Source organism: Simochromis diagramma, unplaced genomic scaffold (genome assembly GCF_900408965.1).
Source record: "Simochromis diagramma unplaced genomic scaffold, fSimDia1.1 OVJJ01000305.1, whole genome shotgun sequence".
Classification (NCBI taxonomy): domain Eukaryota; kingdom Metazoa; phylum Chordata; class Actinopteri; order Cichliformes; family Cichlidae; genus Simochromis; species Simochromis diagramma.
The window spans coordinates 311,824-330,264 of NW_024387169.1; the positions used below are offsets into that span (position 1 = coordinate 311,824).

General features: G+C 41.0%; 1 protein-coding gene across 3 annotated transcripts in view; it reads right to left on the reverse strand.

Moving 5' to 3' along the window:
* LOC120744456 (apoptosis-stimulating of p53 protein 1-like) overlaps positions 1 to 18,441 on the reverse strand; it is a 56,871-nt gene that overhangs the window by 37,724 nt on the left and 706 nt on the right. The window contains exons 1-3 of one of the 3 annotated variants that reach the window (XM_040048876.1): positions 8,459 to 9,078; positions 3,567 to 3,714; positions 1,569 to 1,676 (exon numbers count right to left, since the gene is read on the reverse strand). In XM_040048876.1, the coding sequence (XP_039904810.1) occupies positions 1,569 to 1,676; positions 3,567 to 3,714; positions 8,459 to 8,584 (382 nt within the window). In that variant the 5' untranslated portion in view covers positions 8,585 to 9,078. Of the gene's footprint in view, positions 1 to 1,568; positions 1,677 to 3,566; positions 3,715 to 8,458; positions 9,079 to 18,441 lie in introns of those variants that run through there. The other 2 variants (XM_040048878.1, XM_040048877.1) reach the window with 2 other exon arrangements.

Below are 18,441 nucleotides of genomic sequence, written 5' to 3' on the forward strand. Positions count from 1 at the left end.
CTTTGAGGTGAGGAGGGTTGCTTCTCTGGGTTGGGAATGAATGACTGCACCAAGTGGTGGAGTTTAATACAGATATCTAAAAATAATTTGGTTTTCTGAATGCTAACCTGAACTAACGAACTGCTTAATGAAATTCTAGTCGTGTTTCTGTGATACTCACAGCCTGTGCATGCATCTTGCAAACGTTAGCCTATATCCTTCTTTCAAACATATTTGTTTGGACCATGGATGTGACCAAGCACACATTGGTTACATCCATCACTCATATACAGTCTGTGCTGTGGGCCATATTGCTTCTATTAAGTTACCTCTGTTCCATTCAAATAAGACCAGTTTGCTCTCCATGGACGGACCAATAATTTTTAGGTAATGTGGATTAATTACAGAAGTCTTGATGATGGAAAGTGATATCCTTGCACAGGAAGTGCAAACTCACCACAGGCACCTTCAATAAGGCACTGAGGGCAGATGAAGCTAAATTAGCCTAGGAGCAGGTAATGCATTAGGGTAATGTGATGCTCCAGTCCCTGGAGAGCTATTGGCTCATTTAAGAAGCTGTTTTATTGTATTAGGTGCAGAGCCAAACACAAGCTGGCAGCAGAAGTGTGGGACAGTTTGGCTGCCGCAGGGGGCTGCACCAACAAATCCATCCCTTACAAGCACAGATGATGTTACTCTTTCTGTAGCTACGTGCGCTCACAGCTCAAAACCACATCTGTACTAAAGAAGCAGGCGGACCACAGGGAGAGAGAAGCGCTCCACAGCAGCAGACCAAATGAGCTGCTGTTCTTTTTATGTTACCACAGATCTCCTGGCATATGAACTGTGACTGGATAAAATCTGAGATCCAGACACCATAATGAAAAAATCTCAACAGACACGAGAAAGCTTTAATGGGCTGAGCCAAGATGAAAAAAAACTTGGTGGTGATTAATTCATTTTTCTGAAAAGACTTCACAGCTCGCTAACAGACGATAATAATGAGATTCTAATGAATGATAATTGAGCTTTTTAATGACTGAGGGGCAAGACGGGAACCAGCAGGTGGTGAGGTTGTCCCGTCCCCGTGGGGAGCACCAGACGCAGGCACAAAAACACACCAGCGCTACAGTGACGCCAGTACATGCCTGCTGATGAATGCTTTGGCCGGTAACTCTCAACAAACGTTACACAATCGCTCATTCGTTGATTAAGAAGTTTACGGGGGAAAATCGGGTCATTTCGCCTGCCTGGTTTCACAAAGTTCTTCTTTATGTCTACCAGCACATCAAAGAGTTGTTTTGGCAGAATATCGCCTGGCGTTTCAGCAGCATTTGTCTGCCCCCTCGCCGTCACACCCCTGCCATTATGTAACTCTAATCATCTTATCTGGCTAATTACTGACCGAGACCCTGAACTCACCTCTAAACCTCATGCACAGCACTTATACCGTGTTTTTCCCACGTTCTCTTCAATAATACCCCCAAATCCTTTTTTTTTTTGGTTTAACACCAACAGCTGGATATAAACGTAGTTTTTACTGAGAGCTTTAATGAATTCAGTGTGTATGTGTATTTGTTTTGCTGTACCTTGTGTCCAGGAAGGGCAGTGTCTGAGGTAGAAGCTGACCTCGGGCCTCCTGGCTCCCCACTGCTGAAGGAGATCCAACAATAACAACTCCTGAGGGAGAACTCGCTCTGAGAACAGACGAAGGGTGAGAAAACATTTGACAAAGATCCCACTAATTACATAACGTCACACTATTGTGTTATAGAGCTAGAAAGAGATAATTCAGAATTCTTACTTTGTTAAACAGCACATTTACAATTTTATCAGGTCGACATGTATAATTTCACTGACTAGTTTCAAAAAATTACCTGTGCACGTCGTGTACGGCCAAAATTGTCTATAAACGTATCCTCCACACATAGATACTGTAAAATATGTCTTTTTTTACAAACTGTGCAAAAGCTCCTTATAAGAGAATGAATAATCTTTGCTTTGGAATAAATAATAAGAATTCAAAATTGCAGCTGTATTGTTGTTGGCTGTACATCAAGCCACACATGTAGGATTGAAAGGTTTGCAACATATATGCAGCATATGCAAGACAGCAACCTATCACCATTGTCTGCACAGTGACAGTGAAACGCACAAAACCCCAAACCTCTTTCTGAGTGGAGCGGGGCTTTAAGGATTTATTTTTACCCTTTTTTACAAATGTTAGTGTGGAAAAATGAAGCCAGAAAAAAACCCAGAGAATCAATATTTTCACAGTGAAGTAAGCCAGCTGTGCCCTTGAGGCACAGCCTGTTGTCACGCACCAACACTCGGCACACAATTTATGCCGCCATCTATTATGTGCTGCTTTACACAGACACTCACGAAGACATGGTGTAGTATTAGAGCCGTTTATATCCTGTCTGGCCGCTCAGTCACATCACAAAGCCGCACAAACGCACCGCCGTTACTGCGCGGGCTTCACCGCGTCGACAGCTATGACTGAATGAATGTGGGCCACGCTTTAATGGACGCCCTCAGTGTGTGAATGAGATGGGCTGGTCTATTCATATAGTAAACTTGGAGCACACAGCACTCTTGATTTCACAAGCTGAAGCCGCAACATGCTGTAGGTCTGACTCGGTTTATAATTAGCTTCACAGCAAGTGACTCAGATCTGAGTTACGCCGTGTCGATTATCCTGTCTCTTAATGCAAGATTATAATCATGCAAGTACTCCAATGCTCCAAAGACAGACTGCCAGTAGTAATTATATGAGCTGGACTCTTTATGATTAACGAGTGTATGGATAAAGAGATGCACTGTGAGAATAGTCCAGTCCCGTTCAGCTAATTTTCTAGATGTAATATCCTGTCTTGTCTTGGCTGATTTCTAACTTTGGTCAAGATTTCTTACTGATTATGATTATAAGCTTGGGCGCCTCCAGGGTGAGGTGTTCAAGGGCATGTCCCACTGGGAGGAGGCCCGGGGCAGACCCAGGACATGCTGGAGAGATTATATTTCTTGGGTGGCCTGGGAATGCCTTGATGTTCACTCGGACAAGCTGGAGGTGGCCGGGGAGAGGGAGGTCTGGGCTTCTCTGCTTAGGCTGCTGCCCCTGTGACCCGGCCCCGGATAAGCGGAAGATGGACGGATGGATTATGATTATAAGTTAACAGAAGATATGAATAGCAGGTTGTTTTAGGGATATATTAGGGATATCCCCTCTCTTTGACATCACTGAGGCGAGAGCAGAAAACCTGACTTAAACAGAGCAGAACTGAGCTTACAGCTTACTGGGGTTATTTGTACTTACACTGACCTCCTTATTTGAAAGTTTGGTTTTAATATGAGCATCCACCACCGGACCAGAGATGTGACAGAATTTAAGCACCTAAAAGGGCCACTGACACTGATCAAATGATGCCACTTTTCAGCTCCGTGTGTGAATCTGCAGCTGCTGAATAATGCATTCGGCGTCTCCACTTTAAAGCTTTCATGAAGTTAATGTCTTGCATTTGCAGCATGTGCTGCTTTCCTTAAGTGATACTAATCAATAAGCATTATCAACCAATGAATGGACTCACCATGCCCGTTCCATACTTCAGCTAGGTGACACTCCCCCTCACCGGCCTCTTTGCAGTACTCCACCGCATCGATAACTCTGGTCGCTGGAGTGACAGGGACCTCAGTTAGCATCTGCTGGGTGTCATTGAGGTAAACTGTCAGGATCACCTGCAATCAAAGAAAAATGAGGTTAATATCACTTAGATATTATTTTATATGGACCCCCAAACTCAGTAAGATTGTTTCCTATGACTCACTGGCTGGAATCAGATCACCAATCTCCAAATGCTGATTAAATAACTAATTTATCAGCCATATTTAAACTCTTATTTTGAAGGAGTTATTGTGGCTGGTAGCGATGATTACATTCAAAGCTAAAAATCCCAGTATGAAGTCAAGACCACCTCTGCAGCTGGGTTTCATTATGTGCAGACAACAGGTGAGTCAGCTGTGATATTCAAGTGAAAAATAAGTTTAATACAAAAGTAATGTATTAAAAAAACAACACATGTTAATGTTGGGCGATATGAAGGTGACCAAGGAGCAGGGGCAGATTTTGTCCAACAAAAGCATGATATAGTCCTTCATCCATGTCATCACAACACTGATCTCAGCTTAATAACCTCACAAAATCAATACTGTGAGGTCTCACTTTGAATCCTGAGTTACTGTTTTTCTTTGTTGTCTTTTCTTGTTTTATTTTGGCGTTTCTTTTCTTTCATTTTTAATGTGAGTTTAATGTGTGTCTTCCCCTCTTTCAGTGGCAGATTCTCTTTGTACTCCATGTGAAGTTTTTTTTAGTGTTATAATTCTGTTTTCTGGTTTTTGCCTCTGAATACTCTTTGTTGGGTTTGCTTGTCTGATTTTTATGGACGTCCTCTTTACTTTTTGGCCCAGTAAAGACTGACTTTTTAATTTGTTTTCGAATCTTGTCCTACTCTATTAGTTGTGACACATAACTGGTTGTACACAGAGTAACACACACGGCCAATTCTCTCTATGACAATGGCAAACCCAGCCTAATCCATCCATCCATCAATCCTGCTTATCCGGGTCTGCGTCGCTGGGGCAGCAGTCAAAGAAGAGGTATCTCCTCCATCTTTGCCTGTGGGTCTCCACCAATTGGGACCTGCCTGAAACACCTCGCGTAGGAGACATCGGGTCAGATGAATGACCACAACGGGCTCTTTTTAATGTGGAATAGCAGCTCTACTCTGAGCCCCTCCAGAATGATTGAGCACCTCACCCTATCTCTAAGGGAGAACCCAGACTTTCCCTGGAAAAAGCTCATTTCTGCTGCTTGTATCCATGATCTCATTCTTCTGGTCACGACCTAAAACTTGTGGATAGGTGAGGGCAAGATCATCTTTACTACTGCTGCACCAATCTGCCACTTCCTCCCCAGGTCACCAATCAACAAGACTCCAGATCACTTGAACTCCAACCAGGGTGGGCACTCCACTTTGTTCCAGCTGAGAACCGTGGGCTCACTCTCATTTTAGTGTCCGTTTATTTCTGTTAACATAAACAGAAAAAGCACTTTATGATTTTAAAGGTGATCTGCGGAGTACTGATCCCCTCTCAATAATTTTGTTATCAAATCCTGTAAATTCTGCAGCCAAAAGATTAAAATGTCAATCAGAAAAGGACATCCTGTGTTACCGTCAGTGATGTCACTGGTGATGTCACGCCAGATAGTCAGCCGGCAGTCGAAAGATAAATTTAGGGTAATCTGGGATAGGAGTGCATCGACACACCACAGCGCTCACAGATACATATACACTTTTTAATCTCAGTGTTGCTTTTTCTTTTTCTCTCACGCACACACACAAACACACACAGTCTTCCTGTGCAGATACTACAGTATGCACACGCTCAAAGTATACTCTGTACACTAATCCTCAGTATTCTATATACCTGTCCCAGATCATGTCAAGTAATCTCTGGCTGCATGCAGACGGACAGAGCAGGGACACGGGCTCTAAAGCTTGGATTAGACACACACACATACACCCACGAGTAAACTCCTAAACCCTGCAAACACACCAGGGGTTTTACTCGTCCACAAATCGTTCAAAGTAGGCTAATCGTGGCCTCAGAAGCGCTGTTATGTTTTTCACATGGTCAGAAACATCATTTGTTACACTCACGGGGTGCTGGCTGCAATAAAAGAACATCAAATCATCCAGTGTGCTTTTCTCCTTTAAGTGATTTAATAAAAAAAGACTACACAAAGCAGACAAAGACGAATGCAGTGCAAACACGCTGTCGGTGAATTTCACTAATAATAAATGCTGTATTTGAAACACTGTCTGCAGCACATTTTCTTGTATTTTGACCTTCGAGTGACTGAGTGTGATCACTTATTTATTTACATGTGGCCCTGTAATGTTTTTAATTGTGAAACTGGAAAATTCGTGGTGTGAGACAATCTGTTTTCTCCTAAAACTTTGGCCTGTGAGGGATCATTTATTTCCCAGCATGGTCTTTGGTTTTAATGTCATTTATTGGTAATTAATCAGGCGTCTCATATTAACAGTTATATCTTTCAGATCTTTTAGTAATCTAAATATTTTAAGCGTGTCTCGAGAAATTGTTTCAATTATTACAAATCTACAGTCTTGATGTACAAAGGAAAGTCAAATGAGGGACCGTGCCGAGTGATATAACACAAACATTATAAAAAATGAGGCAGGCCTTTATTGTGGCTGATCAAAAGTCTCAAATGAAATACAAAAGTCCAACCAGAACCAGAATCAAAAGAACACTGAATATGCAGAAAAACCAAACAGGAACAAAGCAGCAAACACAGACAGGAACATAACAGATGCTTTGATAAAAGACAAAGAGAAGATGAATTGATTGATGAGCCTTTCTGGAACTAAAACCTCACTGTTGCTCATCTGAACTCAGACTTTCCTGAGAAGGGATGCAAAGAAACCAAAATACAAAGACCAAAGACAGAGTGAGGAACAGAGAGGAAAACACTGAGGGAACCAAGTCTACAGCAAAGAATAAAAATCAAAGCCATAATGTAAAAACAGTAAAATACTGTAGCTTCACTGTAGGTGAGCTTCCTCCAGCTCATCTATGGTGCTAGCATCCTGCAATACACGATTCACTCAAGCATAATTTAAAGGTTTAAATGAAACTGTATTTTCTGTTAAACAATCAGATCAGGCTGGTCTAAGCAAGTAAGTTGTATGATTTGTATTTTGTATCAAAATTATTTCAAACCATAACAATTAAAGGAGATCTCAAATTCATCCTTTAAATAAATAAATCAGTTTATTTGCTGAAGCAGTTCAATCGCATGAAGGTAAAGCTGAGCTCTCGGATCCCTCACAGGCTGCCACGTTAACCAGCTGCGTTAAACCTAAAGGCTTGGACACGATGTCTGAGAAGAAAACAAACACTGCTTTGCACTTCGCTGATGTCGTCCTGCATTAAACTTTCCAAAAGCTTCTTCTGGGTTATTATGAACACTGCATAAAAACACGAGCTGACGCGTACAATAGAAAGCTTTTTACCTCCAAATTCTGTCCCAGCTCTGTCTAACATACTGTCCTCACATAACTCCTGCATCCCCGTCCAAACTACAGTCTTCTTTTACAGTTTACCTGGAACTGAAAACCTTATTATGGTGTCAAACTGAAGCATGAAAAGAAAAAAAGATTTTGTGAGCCACTTTGTTAAGAAATATCTAAGTTTCATGATATCGTTTCACCTCCCATGTAAGAGGCTTCTTCATTTCTAAAAAATGGTGGAAAGTCCCAGGTACCATATATTATACCTACAGCCATGTTATAATAATAGCGCTGTATTGGATTGTAGATTCACCATTTGGCACAATTTGGGCACCTGCTGCTGACCATGTCCATCCCTGTATGACCACAGAGCTTCAGCAGGATGATGCACCATCTATCTGTCTGTCTGTCAATCTTGTTAACATGGAGTTTAATCTTTGTGGAATTTTTCTGGCACCTTGTTGAATCTATGCCACAGAGAATTAGGAAAGCTTGGAAGAAAAAAAAGGAGCCGGTCCAACTCAGTACAAGCAAGGTGTACCCAATGAAGTTACAGGTAAATGTGTATCAGTGACACAAAGCAAAAGATCACAAACCAGAAATTCCAATTTTCTATTTTGCAGCAGCACATTTATGTCCTAACTTTAACTCTATACTTTGTGCACATGCAGACCTCTAAAGTTAACAGACCTTTAGTGACTTTCCTAATGTCAGCAAGCATTTAAAGCAGAGTCAGCCTGAAACCAAAAGAACTGACAGTCAACCTTTGAATAATAATAAAGTTCACGGGGACCAGAACTTACTAGGAAAACCACAATGTAAAGATCAGGAATAAAAGCTTTAGTAACAGAACTCACCGTTAGAATAATAACATAAACCCAAACTAAAAAAATGTTCATCAAGAATCTGAAACTCAAAAGCACCGTGACTGCATGTTAGGATCAGTAAAATCACTTGTACTAGTGCTCACTGATCATGTGAACATAATGACCTCACAGTAATGACAGTTCCTTCCTAGCTATCAGTGACTGAGACACACAGAGGCAGATTGAGCTGTAGTTCCTGAAATGCCTGTGGGGCTGAATGGAGTGACTCGGGCTATTTTCAGCATTAGAGAAGGAAAAAACAGAAAGTCAGATAGAGGAAGAGTGAGCCAGGGTGACAAACAGCCCGTGTTAGTGTCTGCAGGAAACAATCAATGCTCGTTTTATTAGTCATTTTAAAACAACATGTTAGCCTCTATCAGGGCCCAAAACTCAAGTACAGAAAACTCCGTCCAGACCTTTCCTAGCAAAAACTAAATAAAACTCACACAACTAACTTCATCATGTTAGACTGAGAAGAACATATATGAAAAAGCAAAGTGGAGCTCTTCTCTCACTCACCCACTGTTTGCTTTTCCTGGTTTGGAGCTGCTGCTTCTTCTTCTTCTGTTTCCTGCAATTACTCAGTTTGAAGTTTTCAGACAGAAACACCAGCCGCTCCAAAACCAGCCCCCAAAAACGCCTCATTGGAAAATCACTGAGCAGAAGCACACACACTAGCGTGTGTACACGTGTGCGTGTGTGCGTGCATGTGTGTGTTTGAGAGCGAGAGTGAGATATATAATTGATGGTGTCAGACAGAGAAGGTAGTGTGTCTGTAGGTGAGAGTGTTTGAAATGTACGTGGAGCAGGGAATACAAATGTGAGAGAGGGTGTCAGTGAGGGAGGAGGGAAGGGAGTCGGCTTTCAGTAAATATAAGGAGAGGGGGTGAGGAAGATGAGCCATAAGAAAGGAAAGGCCAGACTCTGTTTGTGTCTGTTGGTGGGAGTAGACCGTGAGCTGATATTGTTATATGTTCATCACACATCTGGCATGACGGGGGCGGTTCTATTTTTTTGTCGGTGACTGAGTCAAAGGTTTGACTGTAAAACTTGGACGCTTGTCTCCAATCAGTTTTAGGTGAAAGTTTAGTTCTTCATGATAAAAGTAAACCAACTTCCAGCTGCTGTGAAAGGCTGCAGTTGGTTTAAATACAACTAAACCTGACGGAAACAAAACAGAGCTTTATTTTAAAGAACATCTGTTAACCACAGTCATATAAAGATGATGTTAAAACAAAAGTAACAAAAAAACAAATCAAGTAGCTAGATGCAGAGGACAGGAAGCACAGGAACATAGATGATGGAGCCAAGAAGGAACACAGACAACAAAGACCATCCCTGATTCTTGTCCCTCTCATCGTGGATGCAGGTGGAGGAGAGGGAGCAAAGTACGAGCAGGCAGGACTCGAGACATCGAGACGATGGTATTTGGTACAGCTGCATCACAGATAGTTTTGTTTTAGATTAATTAAAACTACAGCTGAATTTTATAACCTCAGGTGTTGCACTATGAATGACATGTTTTCTCTTTAGGACAATGTGATCAAACCTTTTGTTTTTTTTAAATCATGCACACAGAAGCAGAGCAAATCAGAAGATGAGGAAAGGATGAGGTCACTATGTGACTTTGTTCCACGTTATAAATTTCTCATTTATGAGCTTTTAATTTGACTTAATTGCTGTAATTGCAGTAATTCTTATGTCTAATGAGTAAATTATTGTGTATTAGGGAAGCATAAAGTCTATTACTCACTGTACTTTTCAGCTAACTGGTTATAAAAGAACAAAAAGCTCAACTCTGTGAGTTAACCCTCTCTCCTAACACTCTGCTATTAGCCCTTCCAAGCAAATAGCTAATAGCTCTTCCAAGTTTTGTCAATTGTGACTCACGTGTCAAAAAAAACTATCACGTGGCAACAGCCCAGTGCATTTAGGGATGTAGACATGGTCAAGACGATCTGCTGATGGTCAAACAGAGCATCAGAATGGGGAAGAAAGGTGATTTAAGTGACTTTAAGTGTGTCACGTTTAGGGGTGACAGACAGGCTGATCTGCCTGGATTTTCCTGCACAACCCTCTCTAGGGTGAGAATGGTCTGAAAAAGAGAAACTATCAGTGAGCGGCAGTTCTCTGGTTGAAAATGCCTTGTTAATGCCAGAGTCGGGAGAAAAAGACCAGAATACTTCAGGCTGAGAAGAAGAGAACAGTAACTGAAATAACTTAGTATAGCCAAGGTATGCATGAGAGTATATCTGAATGCAGAAGCAGAAGAGCACACAGGGTGCAGTTCCTCTCAGCCAAGAACTGGAAACTGGGGCTACAAATTTTACCATAAAGACTGCCTGGTTGTTTCAGTCTTGATTTCTGCTCCAACATTTGGATAATTTTCAAAATTTGTCATAAATGACTTGAAAGCATGGCTCTATACTGCTTTGTATCAGCTGTTCAGATTGGTGGTGTGGTAATGGCATGATATTTTTGACAGACTTTGGTCCCCTTGGTACCAACTGAGCGTCATTTAGACTCCACTGCTTACCAGAGTACTGTTGCTGGCCATGTTAATCCCTTTATGGCCACAGTTATCCTGGTGCTAGGTTATCAAGGAAAACACGCCATTTCACAAAGCTCAAATTATCTTGAACACGTGTAAATCATAGATCATGGATGTGTGGCTAATTCATCTGCAGCAGCTGTGTGATCCTATCACCTTGTTGAATCCATGCCATGAAGAATTAAGGCGGCTCTAAGGCAAAAAGGAGGTAAATGTTGGTTATAGCAAGGTGTAACTAATAAAGCGGGCAGTCAGTTTAATGTTTGTTGAACAATTACTGCAAAGTGAAATTTTTAAAAAACCTCAACTTAAGAGAAACACCTAAATATAACAATGAAACCACACCACCTCCTAATAAACTACAAATCTGCAGAAATATGAGCGTATCTGTATTATTTGAGCTGTGGTGTGGATTGAAGCTGTCCAGCAGCAGCAGTGGTAAAGCTGGAGGGCAGAGATTAGAGAGGCTGCACTGATATGCTGCAGCATGACTGCACTAACACACACACACACACACACACACACACACACACACACACAGATAGGACACAGAAGGTACACTGGCAGAAGAGCTTCGCCCCTCGCTCTCTGTTCCTGTCACACAAGGTCACATGTTGGGTGCATGTGCTCAAACACACACAGATACCCTCTGTCTCTGCGGCAGCTATTGGCAGAAAATCAGTACACAGTTCAGTAGAAAAGAGACGTTACATTAACATGCACTGTGACTAAATCTACTGTTCCTCCTGTTCTTGCACACGCATAATCAGAAATCTTCAACACAGATTATTTATCATGTGACTCTGACTGATATTTATGCCCCACAATCCTTTGCAGCTGCTGCCTGGAGACACTTGAGCCAGGCAGTGATGAGTGAGAAGGACTTTTCTTGATTAAAGAGTTATATTCAGAGATACTCGAATTAAAGTGAAGAGCATCATTAAGACGTTTCATCAGTCACACGTGTCATTAATAGATAAGTGGAAAGATTAACTTTTAATCACATAGCAGGCAGTGTTTTTCTTATAAATGATAGCAGTCTGCAACTGCCACGTGTATTATCAGGGCCTTCAGACCAACGAACATCTACTATGAGTTTGTAGGAACTGGATTTAATACACAAAATGTTTGTCCAAGTTCCTAAAGAGGACAGTGATGTACAACCACCTACAACATACAATACAGGGACAGAACAGAGACAACCGGGCTCTCTCACACCCACTTTTCCAACCGTTCGTCCATTACAGCTCTACAGGAAGTACGCTGACTGCAGTGTGCATGTTTGCACGTCACACTAAGGCATATGAGAAACCACTGAGGCATGTTTATCAGCCATCACCAGCTGTCCACTAGAAGGACAAGTGCTTACAATTAGTTCTTAAACAGCTCCAATCATTCAGTGAGCTAATACCGTGTAAACTAACTTGTGTCTGTTTGCAAGTACTGCATGACTGAGTGTGTAAATATCAGAATATTTTAGTATGTTTGTTTAAATAATTTTATGAACGTACGTACATCCAGCCACAGGTTCACCTTTATTTCAGCCTCTAGATGATCTAATGTACCAATGTGTTTCTTTAAAACAAACAAGAAAGTTATAAACTTCATTATTTCTTTGTTTAAAATAATGAGGAAAAAGTAAAATTCATCATACTAGGATAATATTAACCCAAAAAAGGGAATTCCATCCTCCGTTACCTTTCAGTTAACCAAAGTCAGGTTGGGGTTGCAGCAATGCTTTTCAGTTCCTCCTCGGGGAATCCCAAGGCTTTCTCAGGACAGATGAGATATATAATCTTTTCAGCAGGTTCTGGGTCTACCCAGGGGTGTCCTCCCAGATGTGTATGCACAGATAGTACGCACCCGGGAGGCATGTACATGCTACCTCAGCTCCTTTCAATATGGAGCAGTGGCTCTAATCCCACCAGATGTTCTTGACCCAGTGTCTAAGGCTGATCTCAGAGGAAACTGCTAAGAGTGGACTGCTAAGAAGAAATCGTCACCTTCCAGCTCAGCTCTCTCTTCACCACAGCAAATGCCTGCATTTCCACACTAATCCATCGCTCCACCTCATGCTCCCCCTCCCCATTAATCATGAATAGGATTCCGAGTTACTTGAAATCCAGCCTCTCTTCCCTATAAAATCTCTAAAGGATCAAACTCACTTTGGGAATATTTAATCAAACTTGGAATCCACCACTTGAGACAATAAAACAGACCTCACACTGCAGCTGATTTAGCTTTGGGGCCATCAGTCTATGACCAAGCGACTGGTGGTGAGGGAGCATGACTTCTTTGCATGCCAACAACCAAGAAATAGCCTGGTCCACAGTCCATGTAATCCTCCTCATCATCTTTTCCAAAGAAGCTGAAAGTTCATATTTCATTTGAATCTAGGCCTCGATGGTTCAGAATGCCTACGACATATAAAGTTTCTACAAAGACGGCCTTGTATTTACAGACTGTGAGTCTGTCTTTCACCGCATTAGTTGTATAACCAAGCATAATGGCCGTGTCAGGAAGTGTGTCGTTTTCCTGTGAATTATGTAACCAATGTGACTGGATGATGTTTGGGCTGCTGTTGCATTGCTGTTTTGAATGATGATAAACTGTGTTGGGGATGTGGGAGTGTAGTGTTCCTATACCTGCTCTACCAGTCGTTCATGGAGAGAAGTTCTCCGGGGAGTGAAATGGTTTGCAGGTGGTTCCTTTCTTCAAAGTTTTGCAGCATTTTCCACTTTTTTTTTTTTTCTGCATGTCCTGCGACTGCTTCTGCTCTTACATCGTTGCCTCCACCTTAGATCTTTCTGGTCTAGGAGCTTAAATTAAATCAGGAAGAAGATCTGAGAGCAGCTGGTTGCAGCAGCCCACACAACTTAAATTAAATTTCTGTGATATTTCAAACGACAGTGCGTTTACTTGTTAATCATGAATCATGAAAGGATAAATCAGCCAACGTGGGTGGGGAGAAAATTTGGAAAGTGTTGCACACTGAATAGAAAATAGCTCGGCCCCTCCAGAGAGGCAGCTTCAAGGAACACCTGCTGTTAAACTGGAGGGATTTAAAGCTTTAACTAGGAGATATGGAGCAGCGCTCACTGAGGGCAGACTGATGACATATTTTAAGCTAACTCAAAAATACAATTAAGCAAACTGTTAAAAATGCTCCAAAAGGTGCCCACAGCACAAAACAGACGTAGAGATCTAGTTCAGTGGCTTCCATTAGCAACGTGAAATCTAACAGACAGCAATTAGCTACAGCTGCCTGTGTCAGGACACCACACCCTTAAATCCAATATCCAGGTGAATGAAACCATGTAAACAGATGATGTAAAGATGGAAGTAGCTTCCACGTTTGTATTCTCTTTAAAGGCCAACAGGGGGCGACTCTTCTGCTTAAAAAAGTGATTTCTGTTTGGATACATAGTGACTTTGATAACAAAGTCACAATTTGAAAAGCTGAGAACACTGCACACTCAAATCGCTCAACTCTTAGAACCACAACGTCAATAAACAGTGAAGTGATGGTGTGATGTCCGTCTATCATACAGTTTATGGTGTCCTTCAGCCACCTGTAGACTTGTTAGACAGATAGGAAACTACCTGCAGAGGCTATAACCTCTGCAGATAAAACACTTTTGTTGTAAAGTTGGAGATTTTAACCACAGACCAGATAAAAGAAGCTCCATGGAGCATCGTGGTGGGTTTCCTTTGTTCTTTTTTAGCCAGAAGTTACCTGATATGGACGAATGGCTGGAGTGTTAATTTATCGACTAACGCAAGCATTCATAAACTGTCTGGGTAACTTAGGTAGAGGACTAATACAATGCTAGAATTTCACTCACTAAAACTGAAGCACGCAGATAATTCAATTCAAAAATGATTTTAAAGACACTAACACCATAAATATAGTGAGAAAGTCCAGTTTTAGGATTCAAAGTAGTGAAGATGAAAACAAGAAATTGCTAATCGGCTCCAGCTGCCTGTCAATGAATGTGGCCACGCCTCTAAGGCAATTATCCAGGTGAAGGAGTGATATTAAGAAGGTGCCTTTATGGATAGGATTAACCTGTCTGTAAAGGCCAAAACCGTTTGTGGTACCACCTGTAAATGTGCTTGATATGGGTTAAATATGTAAATTCGGGTGGGGGACTCAATCTGGAGCCAGCCTCAAGTGGCCACTACAGGAACTGCATGTTTTGGCATTTTAACTCAGACTGTTCTTTAGCTCTGGAGGTTGCTGCTTGGTTTCATTGCATCCAAAAATGTTTCAACTGGTTATTAAAGGTGTGTTGCGCTTAAATGAATAAAGCTTCTAAATAAAAAAAAGCAAGGAGCAAAAACAACAAATAACAAAACAACAAATAAAATAAAAAACCAAAAACAATCCCAGAGTCACACCAGCCTCCCTACTGCCAGATCTTGGCCTCTGTGTGTGTGTGTGGGGGGGGGGGAGTAGGCCACAGTGACAGCTGAAGGTGATTTGTGTTTCAGCCACCCTACTCTCACTATCCACACCCCCTCACCCACACACCCACAGAACAGTCAGTACCGTCTCTATAGGAACTGTGTGCATTGAGTAAAACATGAGCTACCAGCTCAATGAGAAGCAAAACAATTCTCACACTTGGGGGGCAATACACTGTATCTGCTGCTGTATTAATAAATCATTTATTTTCATGGACTTTCTTTAGTCTTTCTTTTTCTACAAAGTCTATGCATAACAACTTTTCACAAAATACCACAGTTATTTGACTAAAATAAATAAATACTCCAAAGCAAAAAGCCACTTGATCCATTTACAAATATTTTCACCAAGCTTAAAATGTTGTTTTTTTCCAATCCAGACGTGATGTATTACAGACATTAGCGACGGACAATGCTAAATTTGCTACTGCTAAAAATACACGAATAAAGATAAAATAATATTTAGAGCCTAGAGCATTTCAGGTGTGTCTCTGATGCTTAACTTAGATCCAGCAGCACTTTGAGTTAAATTCTAACATAAACGTCCTAAACCAATAGAAATGACTCTGCTCCGTGACGTTTACATGTAACTTCTGTCACCAACATGGCACGCCTACAACATGGCACGCCCCCTCTGTATTTACCATTACATTTTAAGTAAAGACATGTTTTTAAGGGGAAGCTATTGAGCTTTTTCTTATACTCTGCCCTTTCAATTTCATATTATAAGGTAAACAAAAGCGCCAATGGTTACTATGTCAATATATGAGTCTGAATCATGCAAAGCTACTCTAGTAGCAGCATTTGAGCAAAAATATGGAGCTGTAAATGAGTCTTTTAAGGTAAGAGTATAGGTTTTCTGTGCTAAAGCTTTGAACAAAAATTCTGAGGAAGATGCAAAATTTTTCATGAAGTTCAACATAAAATAAAGTAAATGAGAGATTGTACGGCGTTTGTAATATTTCTGTAGCTTCTCTATTCATGGAAAAAGAAGATACTGACGGCAGTGCTGCCGGCTCTGTACCCAGGAAAATATGTGCCGGCTGCTCAACATTTCAGAAGAAGTTGCAAGATGATATCATGCTCTGTTTTGAATTTGTTGTGTCAGTCTTGTGAGCTGCCCCTGTTTGGAGACACGAGGGCAAAAGAGCTTTAATTGTCAAAACAATACAGTGAACAGTGGCTGGTTTCCAGAACAAGCTAGGAGATGGTGTACTTTGGATCAAAGGTTAGAGAAAGCGCCTGAACCGAGGTGGAGGACTGGAAATTCAGGGTGAGGTCAAAAGTCAAGGTAGCAGGCTTCTATGCCTCTCTTCCTCTGCCTCGCTCTATAGAGTAAACACTTCTGTATATCTTCAGAGTATTGTCTGGAGCTGACAGCAGCCACAAAGAGGTGTAGTGTTTTCTGCCATGTGTCATGTGGGAGAGAGAGAGATAAAGAGAAACGGGAATAGAGGGAGGAAGGACGGAAGGGAAACAGGAATACTAATGTCCACCGATTTCAGGGTTGGTAATTTGAGACTTTTTCTCTAAAAGATGCAGATCAACACAAGCACGAACGCAAACATATATATACATTAACTCTACTGTGTGAATGGAAACATAACATTGGTCGGGACCTTCAGCAAAGTAGATGAAGCAGATGATGCTTTTTATAGACAGTGAATGGAGGTGGCTACTGTCACATCACCCATTAAGTTTGTGAAGTCTCATTTTCAAGCCTCAAGATGGCTGTTTTCGCCATCACTATCTTGGTGTTTTGAAAGCTGATACCAAAAGCAAAGGGTGGATCTCATTGGCTAACGGCTTGTGCCACTGTCGTGATGTTTGAAGTGCAAATATAAATGCAAATGCAAGAAGTGCAACGCTATCAGTGGACCAGAAAAGAGCAGGATGATGAGAAGACTCTAATATTACGCCCCTCGTTAGCACACGCCCTCTGTAGAGCACATACCAGTTCCAAAATGCACTTTTTCATCTTTTCAGGGATTATATGTTCTAGAACAAAATGTGAAAATGTGTCAAGCTGGTGCTAAACACAGACCCCGCTTCAGGCACCTAACCAAAAACCAGCACAAATGGACCTGGCAGTACAAAAACACTTCAGGCACTCTGCGCTCGACTGCAGATATTTCCTGTGTGTACATACAGAGAACCTCCAGCGTCTGCTGCATAACCCACATTATGATAAGGCTGTTCATAAAGGGTTAATGAGATGTAGTTAATGCTTTATAAATGGTTAAAAGACTTTTGCTTAGACACCAATAGGAAGACACTGATAGGAGTTAATTTGGGACAACTGTGGAAAATCTCAGCACAAAACCACTGAACCACAGTTTATTTTGTCATCATGTCCATTTTTCCTCCAAGTCACAGAAACTTGATTCTGTTCATCTGGATGGAAAGTTTTTAGTGTCAAAAACGTCTTCAATGACTTCTTCAACATCATCTGATGTTGCAACAGTACAGTTGCACCACGATCTCAGTTTCATATTTGTTAATCCTGTCGTGACCATTAATAAATGGCCGTGAGTTCCATTCACAGAGTTGGGAAATGGCTGCAATCACAGCATGGTAAGATGGTGAAAGATGTGCCCTTAGACCCCCTCAGAGATGGGAAGAAAATCTAAAATTACATGAAGTATTGCACTGAGTCACTTTGCAGTCATCTGGCTCAAACAGACTAAATGAAGTCTGGTGTAAAAATGTTTCCCACAATTCCAAACGAATGTTTAAATATTAGGAAAAAAACATGGTGAAAAATATCAGGATACAGTCACATAATCAGCTGTCTTGTTGGTTCTGGCTGATGATTGGCTGTTGTGTGACATGCACTCACTAAAGTTGAAGGAATGTGAGAAGTGCTGAGCAGTTTAGTTATTTCTTTGTTTCCTTGTCTCTGAATGAAAATTCACCGCTAACATTCCTGGAGATGACATGGGAAGTGCTCAAAGCGTTTCCTAAACTGAGCGTTGGTTTCCAAGTTGGTGCCGCTCTTGAAAATTAAACAGTTAAGTGGAAAACAAGGGTAAAAATTGGACTGTCACAGCACTTTACACGCTGAGCTTCTCGTGTATTAGAAAACTACAGTTTTATTGAGTCCAACTATGGAGCCACTTTGTTGCATTGAAATAAAACTTTTTACATAGCTTTATATATTTATTATATATTATATATATTTATTTATATATTTTTTTTTATTTTTTATTTTTTTAGCCTTTAACCCACTGAATCTGATTTCTTTTTTTCTATTAGGTATCAATACCTTAATGACCTATTACTGCCTTATTTCAACTATTTTGTTAGAGGTAGTATTTAATATTTTGGCAGCTGTGTTACAGGAAATTCCAAACTTTTAGAATAAATAAATTCAATCCCAGCCTATCTTATCTTATCCTTATCCTGCCTAGCAGTAGTTGCACTTGCACAAGCAAGTGAAAGCTCAGCATGCATTTATATTGAGGTTTGGCACATTTAAATTAAT